General features: G+C 46.0%; 1 protein-coding gene across 3 annotated transcripts in view; it reads right to left on the minus strand.

Annotated features, from left to right (window-relative positions):
- The window catches only part of SNX29 (sorting nexin 29), a 475893-nt gene that overhangs the window by 453099 nt on the left and 1751 nt on the right, over positions 1 to 21043 (minus strand). For all 3 annotated transcript variants that reach the window (XM_059415299.1, XM_059415297.1, XM_059415298.1), the window contains exons 2-3: positions 2895 to 2959; positions 766 to 818 (exon numbers count right to left, since the gene is read on the minus strand). In XM_059415299.1, coding sequence (XP_059271282.1) covers positions 766 to 818; positions 2895 to 2959 — 118 coding nt within the window. The remainder of the gene's footprint in view (positions 1 to 765; positions 819 to 2894; positions 2960 to 21043) is intronic.

The raw sequence follows: 21043 nt of genomic DNA on the forward strand, positions 1-21043 counted from the left end.
GTAGAAGGACTCCCAATATTCTCAACCCCAGGATTACCTCTGTTCACGCTCTGGTGTGTGTTTCACCGGAGTGGTGGTTTAACATCGCAGGCATCACTCTGTATCCACAGAACTTTGTATCTTACTCTTTGCATTTTAACTGCATACATAATTTGTAAATTACCACATAGGCATTTCTCTGCTTAAAACAAATGTTGTATGGATGTCAATTTTATTTATTTATTTTTTTATTTTTTAAGATTTTATTTATTTATTTGACAGAGAGAGACACAGCGAGAGAGGGAACACAGCAGGGAAAGTGGGAGAGGGAGAAGCAGGCTCCCCGCTGAGCAAGGAGCCCCATGCGGGGCTCGACCCCAGGACCCTGGGATCATGACCAGAGCCAAAGGCAGACGCTGAAGGACTGAGCCCCCCAGCCACCCCCCCAACATCAGTGTTAACGGCTACTTAACATGCCGTCCTACTGACCCACTGCACTTTATTAACCACCATTTAGATTTCAGAGTTGCCATCGTGATCAATTACCCTGAAAATAACTTTGTGCAGAAAGGTATTTCAGGTAATTCCCTCAGAATGGACTGCTCGAGGGAGGGAGTTATCACCGGAAGCTGCAAACACTCCAGACAGGTAATCCCAGCGTGGGTGTACAGATCCCCCAGACTGAATCACCACACCGTGCGGCTGCAGAGGCAGAACACAGAAGCTAGTCATGCCCGGCCACCATCTGGTCTTGACAGTAAATGGTTTTAGAAGGGACATGTTTACCTGCTGTCGGAATCCGAGGCGATCTCCTTTCTTCCTCCAAAGCGGATCTGGCACTGCAGGGAAAAAGAAGCCACTGAGATCAGCAGTTGGGACAGGACACTGAGACATCACACACAGCCCGCACAGGCTTTCAGGAGCCTGGGACACACAGGGCCACGAACCCCAGGTGCCCTGGGTGTCAAGCCAAGATGTGAGATGGTGGACAACCCAGCCTTCTAGCCGCTGCTTACAGGAAGCCCTTATCTCCCACACGTACAGAGGGGAGCCTTGTGGGAAAACAACACCAACAGGAAAACAAAAGCACACAGCCTTCTGCGAATGATCTAGGAAGCTTCTTCCCTATGTCAGCAGCTGGCTGAACAGAGAGCTCCCAAAGGGACAATTAAAACTTACACAAATCTGTGATGATGGGTGCCTTTGGAAAGGGCCCCAAAGTTGTTATGACTGCGTATAAAATTAAGGCAGCATGATTCAAGCTTCAATCATGTCATCCGGTTGAGCCGAATGACAGTTCACCCAGTGGGTACAGATAAAAGCAAACCATTCTTTCTTCTTTAATTGTGGTAAAAAAAAAAAACAGGTAACATGAAATTCACCCTTTTAACCATTTTTAGTTATATACCATTCAATTCGCATACTGTATCACCATCAGCAGTAGCCACCACTGTCTTTTAAAGATGTGGCATCTCCTCTGTGGACGGCAGGAAGATGTGGCATCTCCTCTGTGGGCGGCAGGCTCACAAGATTCCAGAACTTATTCTCCAAAGAATGAATGAATGAGTGAATGAATGAATGATTTTAGTGTATGTGCTGCCGAAGCAAGCACTGAATGAATGATTTTAAATGATACCTATGTCAAAACTCATGGAACTGCATACTTTAGTGTATTTTATTGTATGCCTCAGTTATTCCTCAGGAAGACTGACTTCTACAAGGTCTGTGTGCAACACTTTCATCCCCCCAAATCCTAACAACAACAATAATAACAGCAGCAGCTCCGGGCATGGGCTCAAATGTATTCTGGTTTAATGGCTACATTTGAAGCAGTTCTACTTGCCTCTTCATTTTCTTATTCCATTTCCCACTTCTGGGACAAAGAAATTCATGTGGGCTCTGTACTTAACTGCTGGGCCCTTTAGCTCCTTGAACAAATGCAATCTCCTCGACAGCCCTCTGGAGAGCAGCGACCCGATGACAGAGAAGGGGGATGCCCAGAGAGGCTGGAGGAGCTGGCCCAGGACACACAGCCTTGAGATGAAGCTGGTCCTCGGCTCCGGCTTCACCAGAGCCTGTGTCCTTTCCAGCACACACCACACCAAGATGCCTAGAGGCCCGGGAGACGCCAAGTTCTCAGAGTTCACATCAACACTGGACACGCGTTTCTACAAAACTATTTACCTCCCTATGTGCTGACTGCATACACAGCACTGTCAGTCACACCCTCCAAAATGTGAGCGACCTAGAATTCCCAGCGCTGGATCCCAGTTCTGCTACTTATTGCCTCCAACTCCTTAAGCAAATGGTTGGCTCTTTCCGAGCTTCGGCTGCTTTGTCCATAAACTGGAAAGAACTGCAGGAACCATCTCACAGGGCAATTGGAAGGATTAGAGGGCAAGCGCTTAGCAGAGAGCCTGGCATGGGACTTCCACAGGTGCAGTTAATGACGCGTGTCTGGCACATGCAGGCAAGCACACCGAAGTCAGCCTCGTGTCCCAGCTTGCTTCCACACTCAGCCAAAAGCCAGTATCAAAAATCACGTCAAGCAATCGGAGCGGAGCCCCCCTGGAGGAACCACGCGCCCCCAGGCATGGCTTCCTTCCTCCTGTGCATCTCTGTTCTTGTGCCCACAGGGCACTAACTCTAGCCACCACCTCATAGCACAGTTGCTCTAAAACACAACTGTGTGGAAGTGAGACTCTGAAACTGACATCAGTGCCCATCTTAAAGGGACATCACAAAGGACGGAGTCCTCCAAAGGCATCAGAAAGTCAGGACACTCCGAGCCTCGCAGCTCCCAGAAGAAAAGTGGAAGTAGGTCCGTGCACACGGGGAAGGGCAGAAAGGACTTGGACATGCACTGCCTGAAAGTGTTACTGGACCTCACAGTCAAATGGGAGCTTTCCTCTTACCTGTTTCACGGCATCCAACAGACGCTCCAGCAGAAACTGTCTTTTCAGGTCATTGTTCTGTGATCCTAAAATGCAACGAGGCTTCATTAGTTCTGTTAGACATAAGCGTTCTGCCAAGACTTCCTGCCACTGTCCCCAACTGGCATCAGCCTCCTCTGTAATGAAGGCGCCAAAAACCTACACCCTTACAGTGAAGTTTGGCCATCTGCCTATCGCTACATCATAGGAAAGCAGCTCAATGCATGTCCCCCACATCTGAAAACTGTGTCCAGAAAGGTCTAACTCAGGGTTTCTCAACCTTGGCGCCACTGACGTTTGGGCCAGATCACTCTCTGTGGTGGGGGCTGCCCTGTGAAGTGCAGGAAGCCTACAGCATCCCTGGCCTCTACCCACCAGACCATGAGCAACACACGCACGTGCGCACGCGCGCGTGCACACACACACACACGCACACACCCCATAGCTGTGGCTACAGAAATGTCTCCGGATACTGCACAACTGTCCTCTGGGGGACAAAACTGCCCCCAGCTGAGAACCAGCAGTCTGCCTTACCAGGCCGGTTCCCTAGCGTGCCAGGCACTGCCCATCGGCTGACCTCGCCGTCAACTCCAGCATCCTTTCCCATGCCACCTCCCACGATACAAGCTGAAAGGCCTAATTACTCTTCTGTTAGAAGGCTGACCTTGGGGCGCCTGGGTGGCTCAGTGGATTAAGCCGCTGCCTTCGGCTCAGGTCATGATCTCAGTGTCCTGGGATCGAGCCCCGCATCGGGCTCTTTGCTCAGCGGGAGCCTGCTTCTCTCTCTCTCTGCCTGACTCTCCGCCTACTTGTGATCTCTCTCTCTGTCAAATAAGTAAATAAAATCTTTAAAAAAAAAAAAAAAAAAAAAAAGAAGGCTGACCTTAAGAAGTTCTAGCTGACGAGATGTAAGAGAAGGGCACTGGGAGGGCTCGGGGAAAACCATGCCTTCCTGAGTTTAAAAAAAAAAAACACGCTAATGGCTTCATTCCTCCTTCCACCCCTCACACCTTCATCATAACCATGGTTGGGGGTGGCGGGGGTGGTGGCCAGAGCAGCACCGTGCAGCCATAAGCAACAGCCCCCGGGAAGGCCAAGAGAACTGCACAGACACGCCATTTCACTGCTGAGCCAATACTAGAAACCTCCCCCAACTCACAGAGCAAACAACCCTGTTTGCTCAAACCACTGGACACCGGGCTGTTACTTGCAACCAAAAGCATTCCTAGTCGATACACAAGGCGCGCACCGAACTTCCATTTGAAACGGTGTGAGGCAGGGACACTTCAGAGCACCAAGCAGAGCGCTCTACAGCTACACCTGAGGGCCAATAGGAGGCCCGGGGACTCCAGTCAACAGAGACACGGCTCTGGACAGAGAACACAGTCATTTCCAAGGAGACTCAATTCAGGAGCACAAGAGCAAACGCCCCACACCACAGGCCCCGAAGGGCCAGCAAGCTGCTTCTCGCTTGGGCAATTTACCGTGGGCTTCACCAGGAAGTCCCAGCAGGGCCTCACCGCAGAGGTGGTGAGTGATTCATCTGAGTTATATCAGGGCCACTCAGTGGAGCACAACAGTGGCCACGTGTGGAGCACATCCTGCACGCCAGGCCCTGAGCGCCCTGCCAGCATCACGTCATGTCATTTCTACAGTCCCCGGACAAGTGAAGTATTAGGATCCCCACACTGCAGATGGGAACCTGAAGCCCAGAGACGATGGCAAGCGTGTGCACTGACCCACTGGGTATTTATTTGACTTCTACTGTGTGCCAGGCAATGTGCTGAGTGCTGGGGACATGGGAGCGAAATGGTATGGAAGAACCAGCCTCCCAAGGTGCAAAAATCACACCTGAGTAACCTAAACTGAGATGATGTCAGAGTCATACCAGGAAGAAAAATCAAACAGGGTGATGAGACAGGGAGGAAGGAAGAGGGCCCCACTCACCAGGGCAGCGGTGGAAGGCCTCTCCACACAGGTGACATGTGAGCTGAGTCCTTTATAAAGAGAAAGAGCAACCCCGGAAAGGCATGGGAGCCCAGCTTTCCAGGCAGAGCAGATAGCCAAGGCGGATGCCCAGCGGCAGGAACAAGCTTGGCTTCTGGTCTCCCAGGACCAGAAGGAAGTCTGCTGTGACTTGAGCAAAAAGCAAAAATGAGGAAGGAAAGATTAGACAGGCAGACAGGGGCCAGTCACAAAGGGCCTCGTGAATCAAAATAACAGGTTTTGTTCTAATCTGAATATTGTCTGGTGGAACTGTGATCCTTACCCAAGACAGTGCCCCTTGAAAGTCTGTGTGGGGGCCACCACACAAGTCTCTTGCCTCGCTCCAGGCACACAGATGAAACCAGGGTGTAGACACGCCACAGACATACAGTGACAGCAAGTGACTTTCCGAACGCTGTCATTGCTATTTTTCTTGGAAGGGTTTTGAGAAAGGGGGTTTGAGAAAGGCCACACTGGAGTGTCATTCAGGATGGCTGGAGACCCCCCCCACACCATGCCCAAAGCCCCCCAAACTTCTCCTGATGCCCATAACTATCAGTACGTCCTACTTTTTGGTTCAGCAGGTTTAGCTTCTGTTCTTCTCTTGACACCAGGATGAACAAGTGAGACTTGCTTTCTTCCTTCTTCCAAGCACTGCATCCAACAACGCTACCTGCCCTTGGGCAACGCCAGCTGGAAACCTGACAAGGTTTTTCACCCTGAGATGCTTTGCGATATATATATATTTTTTGATCATAGAAGTCATTTATGTGATAGAATTATTATATGACCCAGCGATTCCAGATATGAGCAGACACCCAAAAGAATTGAAAGCGGGTTCTCAAAGAGATACTGTACGCCCACATTCACAGCAGCATCATTGACGGTAGCTGAGACGGGAAAGCAACCCAAGTGTTGATTGACAGACAGACGGATAAGCAAAATGGGGTGTGTCCACACGATGCACCATTATTATTCAGCCTTCAGAAGGAAGGAAATTCTGCACAATGCCGCATGCATGAGCCTTGAGGACATTAGGCTAAGTGAAATAAGCCAGTGCCCAGAGAGATAAATAATACATGATTCTACTTGTAAGAAGTAGTCAAAATCAGAGACAGAAATTATGATGGTGTTTTCCGGGGACTGGCGAGAGGGAGGATGGGGAGTTAGTGTTAATGAGGACAGAGTGTCAGTTTTACAGGATGGAAAGAATCAAGGGGATGAGCAGCGATGCGGGCCACACAACAGTGTGAATGTATTGTGCGCCTAAGGTGCTTAAGACGGAGAATTTCGTTATGTGTATTTTACCACGATAAAAAAGTAACTCGTGTAAAAAAAATAACTCTAAATCAGGAAAACAAGTACAATGAAAATAAAAATCTCAGGGTGCCCGGGGGGCTCAGTCGGTTAAGCGCCGGCCTTCTAATCGAGTCCCGCATCGGGCTCCCTGCCTCTGCCTCTCCCTCTCCCTGTGAGGCTCCCCCCACCCCTGGTTGTGTGTTCTCTCGCTCTTTCTCTCTCACTCTCTCAAATAAGTAAATAAAAACATTTTAAACATTAAAAAAAAAAAAAAAGGAAAGGAAAAATCTCCATCATCTCATTACTGATCAATTTTAGGGCAGTGATTCTCAAACTTTCATATTTACATGAAATCTCTTGGGCTCTTGTTAAAGACAGGTTCTGATTCAGCGGTCTGGGTGGGGCCTGGGGCTAGGTATTTCTCACTAGTTCCCGGATGCTACTGAAGCTGCTGGTTCCAGGTGCGCCCTCGCACAGCAAGGATTCTGCACCCTACCCTTCCTGATATGCAAGATGATCCCTGATCTTGTCTACAGTATCTTGATCCACTGCTCTTTCTAGATGAGATGTCAGCAGCCTCCCCTGCCTCACCTGGCAAAGCCTCTCATTGTGGTGGGAAGAAAAGCCTATTCACTACAGAGGAACGATCCGAGGCTGCACAGCCCTCAGCCCTCCACTCACCGTCCCTGGCTGCAGTCCCTCTGCAGGTGAGAAGGGTGCCTGACCTCAGCAGAGGCACCAGGGGCCGTCCTGGCCCTAACTGGGGCTTCAGAAAAGGGAGGCTCAAAAGGTGCAAGGGAGCACAGGTGGGCGTGGGAGCATGTGCACCCAGCAAGAGGTGCCTGGGAGGCCATGGCCATGAGGAGCAGCGGAAGGAGGACCAGTGGGAAGTCACAAGGCATCATGAGTTCTCGTCCCAGCAAAGCCGCTTGCTGGCCATGTGACAGGGACAGTCACTTCCCTTCTCTGGGCACTGGTTTCTGCATGAGATCATACTCTCCTAGCTCTGCAGTTAGGAACATGGGGCCCCAGTGCAAACAGGCAGGTAAAGCAATCTGTGTTACCAGGGTCCTTCCTGCCTCCTTCCAATGACCAAGGGGACATGACACCACCCTGCCAGTGCCAGGAAGAACCCCCCAGTCTCAAATGCTGCAACCAAAGAGGAGAGCAGGGAAGCAATGCCTACCCACTGAGCCTCAACAGTGGGGAAGCCATGAAGTGACTGACATTCCTTGACGTAGGAAACGTGGCTCACATTCACCAGAGCATTGAGGCTCAGCGTGGAGCACCCAAGGCCATTCCCATGGGAAGTACCCAAGGACAGATTCAGTGGCAAGTCCACTAGCTTTAGGCTCGGCCGTCTGCTAAATCTTGCTGGCTCTCCAGCCCTGCAAAACCCTCCAGTCAAGCCCCACTGCCACTCAGGGATGATTTCTTGGTAATTCTCTGTGAAGGGAAGCCCCAGCCTTCCCGGCCTCTTCCTTTTCCAAAGGCGGCCCTCAGTGCACACTACTGACCACATGTGCCACAACAGGCTTCTTTTGAATTTCTTGTTAGATCACCATCAAAAATGAAAGCAGAGGGGCGCCTGGGTGGCTCAGTGGGTTAGAGCCCCTGCCTTCGGCTCAGGTCATGATCCCAGGGTCCTGGGATCGAGCCCCGCATTGGGGGGTCTCTGCTCGGCAGGGAGCCTGCTTCCCCCTGCCTCCACCTACTTGTGATCTCTGTCTGTCAAAATAAATTTAAATTTTTTTTTTTTAAATGAAAGCAGAAAATGTAAAAGTGCCCCCCCACCCCCACCCTTGGGGACCATCCCCAGGGGGCCAAAACCCATCAGAGAAATGCAGTGATCCCCTGCGGCTCTAACTCAGAAGTCACATGTGCGTGTGAATAATTAATCACCCAGCTCACATGCATCCCCGTTGTCTTTCATGTTTAGAATCCTTCGGCTCCTACGTTCCTTTTTACCACAAACATCCAGCCTTCAGTTACCTCCTAAGGAGACGGAGCAGGGGTTAAGAATAGGATAGTCCAGGTTCAAACCCTCACCACCAGCTACGTGACCACGGGCAAGTTACTGATCCCCCCTGTACCTCCTGGGTCTGTTAAATAAGTGAGTGTGGACTGTGCACTTGCAACAGTACCTAGCTTAGACCAAGCACTTTCCACGTGTTATTTTTTATTATTCTTGTTGAGGTTGGCAGCCCTATACACCAGAGATGTAAAATCTCTGGTTCTAAGACATGCTTTCAACTGGCTTTCTCCCTAAAGCACAAGGAAGCTCCCCAGTCCAGGCCTCTGTGCTCGCGGCATTGGGTGGGAAAAGTGAAAAAGGCTCCGTAGCATCTAGGGAGGGGAAAACAAGCAAGATGTACCAGGAACTCTATGTATATTCCTTCTCTAATCCTTGCAACAACCCTGGAGGTCAAAGTGAATGTGGCTGCCACCCACAGAGGTCACTTGGGCCCCTGATCAAGGTCACATATACACTTACACAGTGGTATTTCCCTGCCTCTCTGTAGTGGCAGAAGTGAAGCCAGGGCCGGTGTTTCTCCGGTTGAAGGCTAACCCTTACAATGCACTCACTACGCAGGCGCAAGGAAGGAAAGAAAGGGCAATGTTCTTCGGGCGCCACCGGGTGCCAGGAATTCTGCCCAAGGTCACACGACAAAGCAAACCGTACATCAGAGGCTAAGACCCTGGTCTGCCTGACTCTTAGGCCAATGCTCCCTCCACCACACCATGCTGCCCTTCTTCTGAGGCCAAGGGAGGCTCGCTGGAAAAGGGAGAACTTGAGCTATGCTTTAAAAAATGAGAAGGACCAGAACAGGTAAATCCATGCAGATACAACACAACTACTTAATGGAAAAGGGCTCTCCCTCTGGGGGGATGAAAATCTTCTGGAACTAGACAGAGATAGCGGTCCCACAACATTATGAATGTACTAAATGCCACTGAATTTCTCACTTTAAGATGGTTGTTTTACTAACTGTTAATTCTATGACTGAGCAATTATTCATGGTTTTAATAGCATTAAAAACATAAATGGTTTTATGTTATGTTAATTTCACTTCAATTTTTTTTTAAATGTGTTTATGGGAAGGGCTGCCAGAGGCAGATATTGGCACATTCCAAGCCAAAGAGACAAGTAGGTAGGATTCGCCCTGGGGGGCTGGGGGGTGGACAGGAGGACTCCAGATAGCACCCAGCCCCCAGGCTCAATCCTCTTCCGTATTTCTGATTACATCCTATTTCTGATTACACCCAGACAGTGGGATGCTAAGAGGTCCCTAACTTCTGATCATGGGGCTACTAAGAGGAAACAACCGACACACTCAAATAAGGGGAGTTCAGGGAGGTGTAGTTACGACTGGCCCTAAGAGGGTACAGATAAGTGATTCTCCCCCAGGGTGATTCTGCCCCCACCACGGATTTGGCAACATCTGCAGATATTTCTGGCACAGCTTGGGAGGGTGCCTCAAGAGGGTGTGAGCAGGGATGCTGCTATGCTTCCATGAGTGCACAGAACGGGCCCCCAAAATGGAGAATTATCTGGCCCGAAATGTCAGCAGTGCTGCAATTAGGGAATTCTGCCCTAAAGTACATGTGATTATCCCATTTCAGAGATGATAAAACTGAGGCTCTCAGAGGCTAAATAACTTGAACTTCCACAGGTGCTCCGAATCCCATCTCCTCTCGTCTGCTCGAGGACACTCACCAGTAACTGCCCACCCCGTCCGTTTTTTTCTTCTCATCTATGCAATTCTTACAGCACACGAGGATGTCGTAATATCTGCCCCAAGTTTACTCAAAGCCACGTCTGCGCCCACATGCCTTTCCCGCTGCAACCCCACTTCTTGGCTGCCCTGGCCAGCTCTGCCTTCACAGGAGCTGCCAGACTCTCCAGGGGAGCCTCCGCTGCTCTGACCGCCTCCCTGGGCTCTGGCCCGGTGCCCTCCTGCCTCCACCGCCTTCATCCTGCACTGACTGATCATCTACAAGCGGCCATGGCATCTGGAAGCACAGGTGGCAGCAAATGGCTTACAGACACTATGTAACAAACACATGATACACTCTATGATGGAAGAGTTTGTTTCCTCCATGCACCCTGCAAAATTGTAGTGAACACTGGGTTGCCACCAAGTCCGAAGTGCAGAGTGGGCTGTCTCAGATGACCTGTATTTCTGTTTTTCACTGAATCAAACCTCTACCTTCAACGTGCCCTAGGACCAGGGTCAGCAAACGTTTTCTGTAAAAAGCCAGACGGTAAATAGTTTAGGCCTTTCAGGTCATAGGGTCCCAACCAATCAACTCTGCTCTCCAATCTCAAAAGCACCCACAAACAATACACTAAGGAATGAGCAATGCTGCTCACAAAAACTGGCCTTGGGCTGGATTCATCCTAGAGGCCATAGTTTGCCAACCACTGCCCTAGCAGAATTAATGAGACAGGGGTTTTACAAACTAAAACAATAGTGTCTGTGCCCGCAGACTTTACGACCACCCGCTATGTAGTAAGACAGTTACATGTTTGGAGGTCCCCAGAAGACCATAGATAGACCCACACCTCCACCGTGTTCCCATCTTCCCTCACCCTAGAACCAGGAGCCCACACCGGCGCCTTGCAAGGGACAGATACACCATTAACTTGTGATCGCTGCTGGGGCACCTGGGTGGCTCAGTGGGTTAAAGCCTCTGCCTTCGGCTCAGGTCATGATCTCAGGGTCCTAGGATGGAGCCCTACATCGGGCTCTCTGCTCAGCAGGGAGCCTGCTTCCCTCTCTCCCTGCCTGCCTCTCTGCCTACTTGTGATCTCTCTGTCAAATAAATAAATAAAATCTTAAAAAAAAAAAAAAAATACAACTTGTGCTATCTGCTTGAATTCATGCTCAGTCCCATCTGCAGGCACAGGATGCTTGGCGCTCTCGGCCCCACGGTGAGTTCAGTGCTGTTGCTCTGTTATGTAACTTCCACCATCTCCCCACCAAAATCCACCACTATTCCAAAGCAGAAGCAAGAGGTGTGGGCAGGAAGCACGGCCTCGCATAGGCCAGAGGCATGTGCAAGACCAAGATCAGACCATCCCCCCTGCTCCCCACCCCCACACCTCTAGGATCAGGCGGGAACGGAAAAGCAGGGTGAGGGAGGGACTGAGAGGCCAAGGCAGGTGTCTCTCTAGAAATCTGCTGCTGGGCTCCAGCGGATCACAGCTCACAGCAACACCAGCTAGCGGCTGTCACATCTTCTGGTTTTTCAAGAGAAGCCAGAAACTCAGACGTTCATGTCAATTAGTTGGCACCTAATTATACTTTTTAGAGCACTGTTTTAGCCAACTCTGCGTGAACCAAATATGACATACCTAGGGGCCAGATCTGCTAAAAGTTTCCTGTCCTGAGGCACACATTAAACCTTTATATCCACCTGTAAGATTGGGTGTGCTGACGGCACCATCGTAACAGTTAAAGGAACTGCAGTCTAGAGACACTGATCACTTGCCCCAGGAACTGCACCCCAACACTCTACCCCAATGCCCAGGCCTGCCAACCTCTACAAGGCCAGGCTAACCTCAGGCAGCCCAACTTACAGGCAGGGACCACATGGCAGAGGGCCACTAAGATGAACCAACCTCCCAGTGGCTGACTCAACTGTCACTTTCTGTGAGAAAACCTCCTGCCACAGGCACAATATGGTGGTCTCTATAGGGCGCTCCCGTGACCCTCCAGCCACATCATGCCCCTAGTATGATCCCTATAGAAAACATATGGGGAATTATAAACCCACTGCTCACGCATATCCTAGATTGTGAGTATTCTCCAGGGTGGACCAGCATTAACAGCACCAACTCACAGAAGCTCAACAACCGTTGAATCAAGGCTCTGGGGCTAGGTTTCGGGGCTCCCCAAGAGGCTGCTCCAAAGGGAGAGGCCCAGAATGATCAAGGACACAGCAGCTGCCTCGTGCCTGCGTGTAATGGGCTGAGTGAGGCAGCAATCTTGTCTGCTCAGCGTTTGCATTCGAACAGATAAAACAGACTCCACTCTTCCCCAAAGTCAAGGCGCTAGTTCCCTGTACTCTGGGGTAAAGCTCACAGCTGGGCCAGGACAAAAGGAAAGACTGTCCACCGCCACACAATGGAAAGAGGCAGGCTCTGCTTCAAGGCAGATAGATGGCCTCAGGCCATCCAAGTGGCCTCATGAAGTCTAAGATCAAAGACTAAGTCAACAGCATATTTATCAACGGGCAAAGAATTTACTCTGGAGCAGAACTGGGCAAACATTTTCTGTAAAGAACAAATGGTAAATATCGTAGGCTTTGCAAGCCATAAGGTCTCCAACACGGCTACTCAATTCTGCCATTGTAGAGTGAAAGCCACCATAAACAATAGTCCATGAATGGATGTGCCTGTGTGCCAATAAAACTTTATTCACAAAACAGGTGGCTGGCACAGTTAGCCAATCTCTGCTTAGAAAAAATACTAAAATAGCACCGTGCAAACATTTTGAAGGAGAAGTGTGTCTTCCCTTAAGCCTGGAGAAATGCAAATGATCAACCTACTAGATTAGCTGCCACATGTTATCATTATATAACTATTCAACTCACCAAGGAACATTTAATGCTGGTAGAGCTAGGGGCCAACACGCATACACCACCACTAACAACACACCAGTGAGGTGGGTTCTGAAAGGCAACATGGCAGTGCAGACAAAAAGCTACCAGAATATCCAAACACCCTCCCGACACCTGGGAAACTAAGCTAGAGGGGAGGAAGGGGGGAAATGAGAAAAGGAATAAGCCCCAACTTCACAGTTTCTCCATCCTCCAGGCACTGAGTAAGGACTCGAAGTCCATCACTTGCTTTCATTTCCACTTTCTGATGAGGGAATTAAGAGTCAGAGAAGCTCAACAACGCACTCAGGCTCTTGCTTGGGGAGTTAAATCCAGGACTGTTGGAGTCCAAACTTTTTCCTCTACACCTCAATGACTGCCGAAACAGGGCATGGTGGGCACACAGACTTTCCCGGTTGTGTTCTGGAACGGGGGTCAGCAAACAAACCAAATCCAAATCCAAACAAACCAAATCCAACCAAATCCAACAGCTGCTGCCTGTTCTCCTAAATAAAGTTTTATTGGAACATAGCTACATCCTTTCACTTACTGACTGCCTGTACTGCCTTTATGCTACAACAGGGATGAGTGGTCGGAATGGAGACCAGATGGCCCGCAAAGCAGAAATTATTTACTATCTGCGTCTTTACAGAAAACGTTTGCCAAATTCCATCCCAAGACATTGTAAATGGAATTTACTTTCTCTTCCTACAATGGTATATCCATTTGGTGAAACATTATGCACCCTTTTTAAATAATTGTGACAGAAAGACACATGGATAAATGCTATAATGTAAGTGGAAACACTAATTCAGATGTAGACTCAAGGCAATTATGTAAAATGCATATGCACTGAGCAAAGACAGAAGTGGAATACCTAAAAATCTAAATATTTAATGTTCTAGGGAGGTATATTTATAGGGATGTCCCATGTTTTCATAATAATCTTTAATGTCATTTTGGGGTTTTTTCTTTTTTTTTTTTTTTTTTTAAAGATGGGGGAGGAAAGAGCAGATCCCAAAATATGCAGCACAGGCAGGGAAAAATAAGATGCAGTGGGCAAGGTTCCCTCCGGGTAGGAAGCCTGGGAGTCTGGGCCCAACAGGGTGGGGCAAGAAGGTCTCCGGAGGGTTCCGGGATGCACACAGGAAGTCAGGACCTGGGAAAGAGTCCTCACTCCCCCTGAAGGCTTCCAAATGCTACATCCCACACCCAAAACTGACGTTCCACAGCCTCTCCCACCTGAGGGAGAGGCAAGTCCTACCCTTTGCAGCTGTTCAGTAGCAAAACCCAGGAGACACCCTCCCCTCCCTCAGGTCTCTGCTCAATGTCACCTCCCCTGGGAGGCCTCCCCTGATGGCTCCACTCAGAATGACAACAGTCATTCCCCCTTCAGTTCATCCTCTATCCAAACAACAAGCAGTCCGATGCCACCCTTGGGCTCTGGACTGGGCATGCCATCCAGACCTGGCCAACCAGAGCCACAGTGATGGGAGGATGGCCACACAGCCGGCCAGACTGCTGTGAGTCAGCCTCATGACTTCTGCCCGAGCGACTGGGAGAGAGGCCCACCCTCGGCTCAGGGGTTGCTACATTGTAGGATGAGCCCCAGGAGCAGCTGGTTGCCACCTTGCCTCCATGGAGAAGAGGCCGCTGGAGGATGAAGCCAACGGAGACAAAAACAGACTTTCAAACTGGACAGAAACATAGACCTCATGACTCTCTAAGCACCTGAATGCAACTGAGCCTGCAGACAACCCTACCCCCAGACATTTCCATTACAAGCCACTTGGAACTCCAATGGTTCTGAAACCAGCTCCCACTCTGCCACATGCAACTGAAGAGTCGTGGCTAACACGCCCATCACTCTAACAAAATATTTTTTGGTGCATTCGTTCAATGTGCTTCAACAGACACCGAGGGCACAGCCCTCTGCTAAGTGATACTAGAAGCACCGAACTGTCATTCAGTACATGCTGAATGTTGAACCCTGAATTTCTGGCCAGGCTCTGCTACCACTTGAGTCCTCACTCCTCCTAGCAGCCTCTTAACCTACTACAAACACTGTGAAAGCCAGAGCAACCAAGAATTATCAACACTGTCATTTTACGGCTATTTCAGGGAAATCATCCTAAAGACCTATCAATCTAAAGGAAGGAAAACTACCTTAAACAAACAAACAACAACAACAAAAAAATGTCACTGCATCACTCCTTTTAATAGAAACCAAAAAAAAAAAAAAAAGGAAAAAAAGGAAGGGAGGAAAATAAGCTAAGTTTCCACAAGTAGAAACGAATCGTTTTAAAATTATACTACATGCAACAATGATGGATTAATAATGGGTTACAGGGTCTGTAAAAGTGATCAATATGAAGACCACATAACAATGTGGCAGTTTTATCCCAAAATGCTAAGGGTAAGAGCAAAACACAAGTTTATATGGTAATGGTACTATGACGTCAGCTCATACCAGTGTTTCTCAACCTTTTTGCTCATTATCTTTCCCCCAGGGATCCTTTTTGGACATTTTTGCGATCATCCCCTCCATGAAATTTTAATAACACAAGTATGTTGTGTATCTCTTTACATACTGCACATATACAACATTAAAACATTAAAATTTCTTTCTTCCTCAATAACCAATTTTTGCTCCCACTGAGAATGCACAGCCTATAAGCAAGACGGCGGCAGGATGGAGGACTTTATCTGGAGTTATTGTCCACGTTGCCAAAACTTAGAGAAGCCCATAACATCTTGGATTTTGGTTTCATATTTTAAGAGCGCTAAGAACTTGAGTTCTTACTGGTTACAACAAGAAAGCAGGAGAAGTGACGTGAATGAGATTCAGTCCATTGCCACTTACTAGCATAGACGTGGTCAAATATTTGCTGACGGTAGAACACTTACTTCTTACAATCTGCCACAACAGATCAACCCAGTGCCTTCATTGGGGGGGAAAATGTTGATATCATCACTTTTTCTGCTGTGAATGAAAACCACAAACATTCTTTTCTTCATTCTCTCGCTTCAGCTGATTCTTTATCCCAAACACAAGCTACTGCTAGAAAGGACCTAGTCAATGCCAAAGAGAAAACCATGACTCTCAGCATTCCAGAAAAATAAGATAAAGCTGCTAAAATGTACACCAGGGCGCCTGGGTGGCTCAGTTGTTAAGTGTCCGCCTTTGGCTCAGGTCATGACCCCAGAGTCCTGGGATTGAGCCCTGCATTGGGCTCCCTGCTGGGTGGGAAGTCTGCTTCTCCCTCCCTCACTAACCCCCCCCAACCGCCTGTGTTCCCTCTCTCACTATATCTCTCTCTGTCAAATAAACAAATAAAATCTTTAAATATATATATAAAATATATATTATATATTACATATAAAATATTTAAATATATATCTTTAAATATATTTTTACACATTTGATAATTTTGATTTAATAATTTAATAATAAATTTAAATAAATGTATATTTATGTATTAAATATATTTTACATATATTACATAAAGTATATATAAATATAAATGTATTTATAATATATCATATATATTTTATATATAATATGTATTATATATGTGTATTATATATAAATATATGATATAGATTATAAATATACTTATGTTTGTATATAATAAAATAAAATAAAAATGTATACAAACATCAGGCCAAAAACAGCAATAAATTACTAAGTCCCAAACCCTGATCTATCAGGCCTCTAGAGCTTAACGGTTCTACAAATTATCTGACCTCTCTGGGTCAAGCTTTCCCGACCCTTGAAACAGGGGTTTTTTTTGTTTGTTTTTTTTAAAGATTTTATTTATTTATTTGACAGAGAGAAATCACAAGTAGATGGAGAGGCAGGCAGAGAGAGAGAGAGGGAAGCAGGCTCCCTGCTGAGCAGAGAGCCCGATGATGCGGGACTCGATCCCAGGACCCTGAGATCACGACCCGAGCCGAAGGCAGAGGCTTGACCCACTGAGCCACCCAGGCGCCCTGAAACAGGGTTTTTAACTTAAAAATTCCTGACAGTCTCATTACTGATGGAAGTGAGCATCAAGGACGCTCAGATCTAAAGTCTTAGGAAATACAGTGCTTGAGAATCGTAATCACTTTCCGGCCCTTCAAGTTCTACTTTCTAAGTAAGAGCAAAAACATTACCTGAAATTCATAATTCCTTAGCTGACAGAGGCTGGCAATCAAGTATTCCTACCTACTGGATTCTTTACAGAGAAACAAACAAATCATGACAGGGATCACTGCTAAGACAACCACCCACGTGTAGCAAGTATCCTTCCGGCAGATGATTTGTTTACTTCTACAAACCTGTACAAATACACAAACATTGTTTCATGTGCATGTTTGAAGGTGCATCAAGGTATATATTTTAGTATAATTCTGCACTCTGCTTCATTTTAGAGAAGGTTAATGTTGAGATATAGCCACAATGATGGGCATAAATCCATCTTATTCCTTTTAACCTCTTTGAGGTTTTTCATCATGTGATCACACCACATATTTACATCATCTCCCCTGTTAATGGTCATCGGTAGTTGTTTCTGGCCTCAGGATACTCATTTATCTTGTATATGCATTACCTAGGCATTCCACTTCCTGATTATTTGCACTTAATGCACTTGGCCTTGAAACCATCTGACCTCTGACGACTCAATCATTTTCAACTACAAAATACAGTTGACGCTAACTGCCAGTTTATAGGAAATACAAGAGACTAAGAGACCCGTCAAACCACACCAAAAGGATACCGTCAGCAAAATCCCACAAAGAAACAAACCTATCCTGCAACAACCAGGGTGAACGGTTTCCTTCAACAAAAACTGCAAGGGGTAAAAAGAAAGAGATGAAAGGGAAACGTATTAGCTTAAAAAAAAATGCTTTGTGCCTCAAAGGATACAATCAAGAAAGGAAAAAAAAATGGGAGAAAAGTTTTATAAGTAATATATCTAAGAGACTTATATCCAGAAATTACATAGAATTCTTACAGCTCAACAATAAAAACCCAATTTAAAAATGGACAAAGGTAGGGATATTGGGGAAGGTATGTGCTATGGTGAATGCTGTGAAGTGTGTAAACCTGGCCATTCACAGACCTGTACCCCTGTAATAATACACTATATGTTAAATAAATACCTGTAATAATACATATACATATAAATATAATATATATTATATATAATACATATACATATAAATATACCTGTAATAATACACTATATGTTAAATAAATAAATAAAATTTTAAAGTGATATGTTGGTTAACTGAACATAATGAAAAAATAAAAACTTTTTTAAAACATTAAAAAAATGGATAAAGGATCTGAACAAACATTTCTCCAAAGAAGCTAAACACAGCCAATAAACACATGAAAAGATTCTTAACATCACTAATCATTAAGGAAATGCAAATCAAAACCACAAAATGGTAGTATCTCACCATTCCACTAGAATGGCTATAATCAAAAAGACTGTTGACAAGAATGTGAAGAAACCAGAACTTTCATACTTCATACAGTGCTGGTGGGAAAGGAATATGGTGCAGCCACTTCAGCAAACTGTCTGACAGTTCCTCAAACAGAGCCAGCAATTCTACTCTTAGATATCGACCCAAGAGAAATAAAAACACAGTTCCACACAGACACTTGTCTGTGAATGTTCCCAGCAGCATTATTCAGAAGAGCCAAAACGTGCAAACAAGTCAAATGTCCATCAACCATTAACAGTGGTTAAACAAAATGTAGAATATGCATACAATGAAACGGTATTCCAAAAAAAAAGAATGAACTATAGTTACATGCTACAGTATGATGAAGCTTAGAAGCACAATACTCAGTGAAAAGAGCCAGATGCAAAAGACTATGTACTGTATGATTCAATCTATATGAAATATTCCAAACCGGTCAATGCAAGATAGAGTAGACTGGTGGTTGCCTGGGGCTAAGAGGAGGGAGAATGAGGAACCACTGCTAACTGGTACAGGGGTTTCTTTTTGGACTAACAAAAACGTTCTAAAACTGATTATGGTGATATGTGCACAACTCTGTGAATATACTAAACACTAAAAAATAACAAACTAAAAAAGAGAGAGGACTAAAAAACTTAAAAAGCAAACCAATTTGCATTGTTTCAACCTTATTTAGATCCTGAGTCTAAAAAACACACTATAAAATTATAAGGCAATTATGGAAATTTGAACATTTAATACCTGATGATATTAATGAACTACTGCTAATTTCTGAGAAGCAGAATAATGAAATTGAGCTATTTTTTAAGAGTCCTTATCTTTTAGAGATACATATTAAAATATTTACAGATGAAAGGATACAATGTCTAGGATTTGCTTCAAAATAAACTTGGAGGGCACCTGGATGGTTCAGTGGGTTAAGCCCCTGCCTTCGGCTCAGGTCGTGATCCCAGAGCCCTACATCAGGCTCTCTGCTCTGCAGGAAGCCTGCTTCCCCTTCTCTCTCTCTCTGCCTGCCTACCTACTTGTCATCTCTGTCTGTCAAATAAATAAATAAAATCTAAAAAAAAAAAAATTGTTTAAAAATAAATTCGGGACAGAGATAAGAAAGATAGTTATATAGGGGACGGTCATGAGATGGTAAATGCCCACTAGACTATTCTCTCTACTTTGGAGACGTCTGAAATCTTCTATTGAAAAAAAGTGCAGAGGAAAGAAAGGAAATACTTCCATGCAACATTACTGTATTGTGTGCTGATCATCAATCCCAAGGGTGGGAAGACCCTGTTTCAACTGTATTAAGACACATGAAGGCGGTAATTGGAGGAAAAAGTTTAAAAAGCACAAACTTCCAAGTTATAAAATAAATAAGCACTAGCAATGTCACATACAACATGATGACTAACACAGGAGTTAAGAGAATAAATCCTAAAAAGTCTCATCACAAAGAAAAAAACTTACATTCCTTTCTTCTTTCTTTCCTTTTTATTGCATCCATAGAGGATGGATGTTAGCTGGGCCTTTTGTGGGAATCCTTTCACAGTATATGTCAATCATGCTGTTCACCTTAAACTTACACAGTGATGCATGTCAATTACTTCTCAATGAAACTAGGGGGAAGAAAAAACTGAAAATACCCTGGACCTCCCTTCTGTCCTCAGCAATCACTTTTTCTGCCTCAATTACAGACTTTCCAAAACAAGGCTTTCGTCCTGAATGCTTTTTCCTAAAAAAGCCATCTGTTGGTTTCCTTTCATAATGATTTTTTTATAATGATTTTTTAAGTCAAATTTTAATATTTTGTTATTGTTGGTATGGAGTTGGTTCTGGAGGCAGGCGGTGATCAATTTCCCTTGGCTTGTCAATTTCACTTCTTCCTAAGATCAAGGTAGGAGAATGGTCCACAACCCTGAGCTTGAGGCAGAGTCTCCTTGGTCATATTAAAAAGCAAAAGGTTTTCCCTAGGAGACTCTGTCTTTCTTTTTTTTTTTTTTTTAAAGATAAGAGTATTTTTTTTTTTTTAAGATTTTATTTATTTATTTGACAGAGAGAGATCACAAGTAGGCAGAGAGGCAGGCAGAGAGAGAGGAGGAAGCAGGTTCCCTGCTGAGCAGAGAGCCCGATGTGGGACTCAATCCCAGGACCCTGAGATCATGACCTGAGCCGAAGGCAGTGGCTTAACACACTGAGCCACCCAGGCGCCCCGACCCCTAGGAGACTCTTAACTATAGGAAACAAACTGAGGGTTGCCAAAGCAGGTGGGGGGTGGGGGGTTAAGGAAGGCACTTCATAGGGGCACCTGGGTGGCTCAGTGGGTTAAAGCCTCTGCCTTGAGCTCAGGTCCTGATCCCAGGGTCTTGGGATCGAGCCCAGCATGGGGCTCTCTGCTCAAGAGCCAGCCTGCTTCCCCTTCTCTCTCTGCCTGCCTGTCAAATAAATAAACAAAATCTTTAAAAAAAAAAAAAGGAAGGCACTTCATAGAATGAGCATTGGGTGTGATATGCAATCACTAAACTCTACTTCTGAAACTAATAATTCACTATATGCTAATTAACTGAATTTAAATAATTTTTTAAAAATAAAAGCAAGGAATTTTCTAGGCATACTTAGCCCCAACCCTTGTCCCAGAGCTAAGTCAGAAAACAAACCCACCTGAGCCCCAATACTTAGGAAACAGCAACTGGTCTAAGTCCCTATGTACATACCATGTAAAAATCACAGTACCAAGAGCTTTACCTAAATAAAGTTATTTATTCACTGCA

This window comes from Mustela nigripes, chromosome 11 (assembly GCF_022355385.1).
Source record: "Mustela nigripes isolate SB6536 chromosome 11, MUSNIG.SB6536, whole genome shotgun sequence".
NCBI lineage: Eukaryota > Metazoa > Chordata > Mammalia > Carnivora > Mustelidae > Mustela > Mustela nigripes.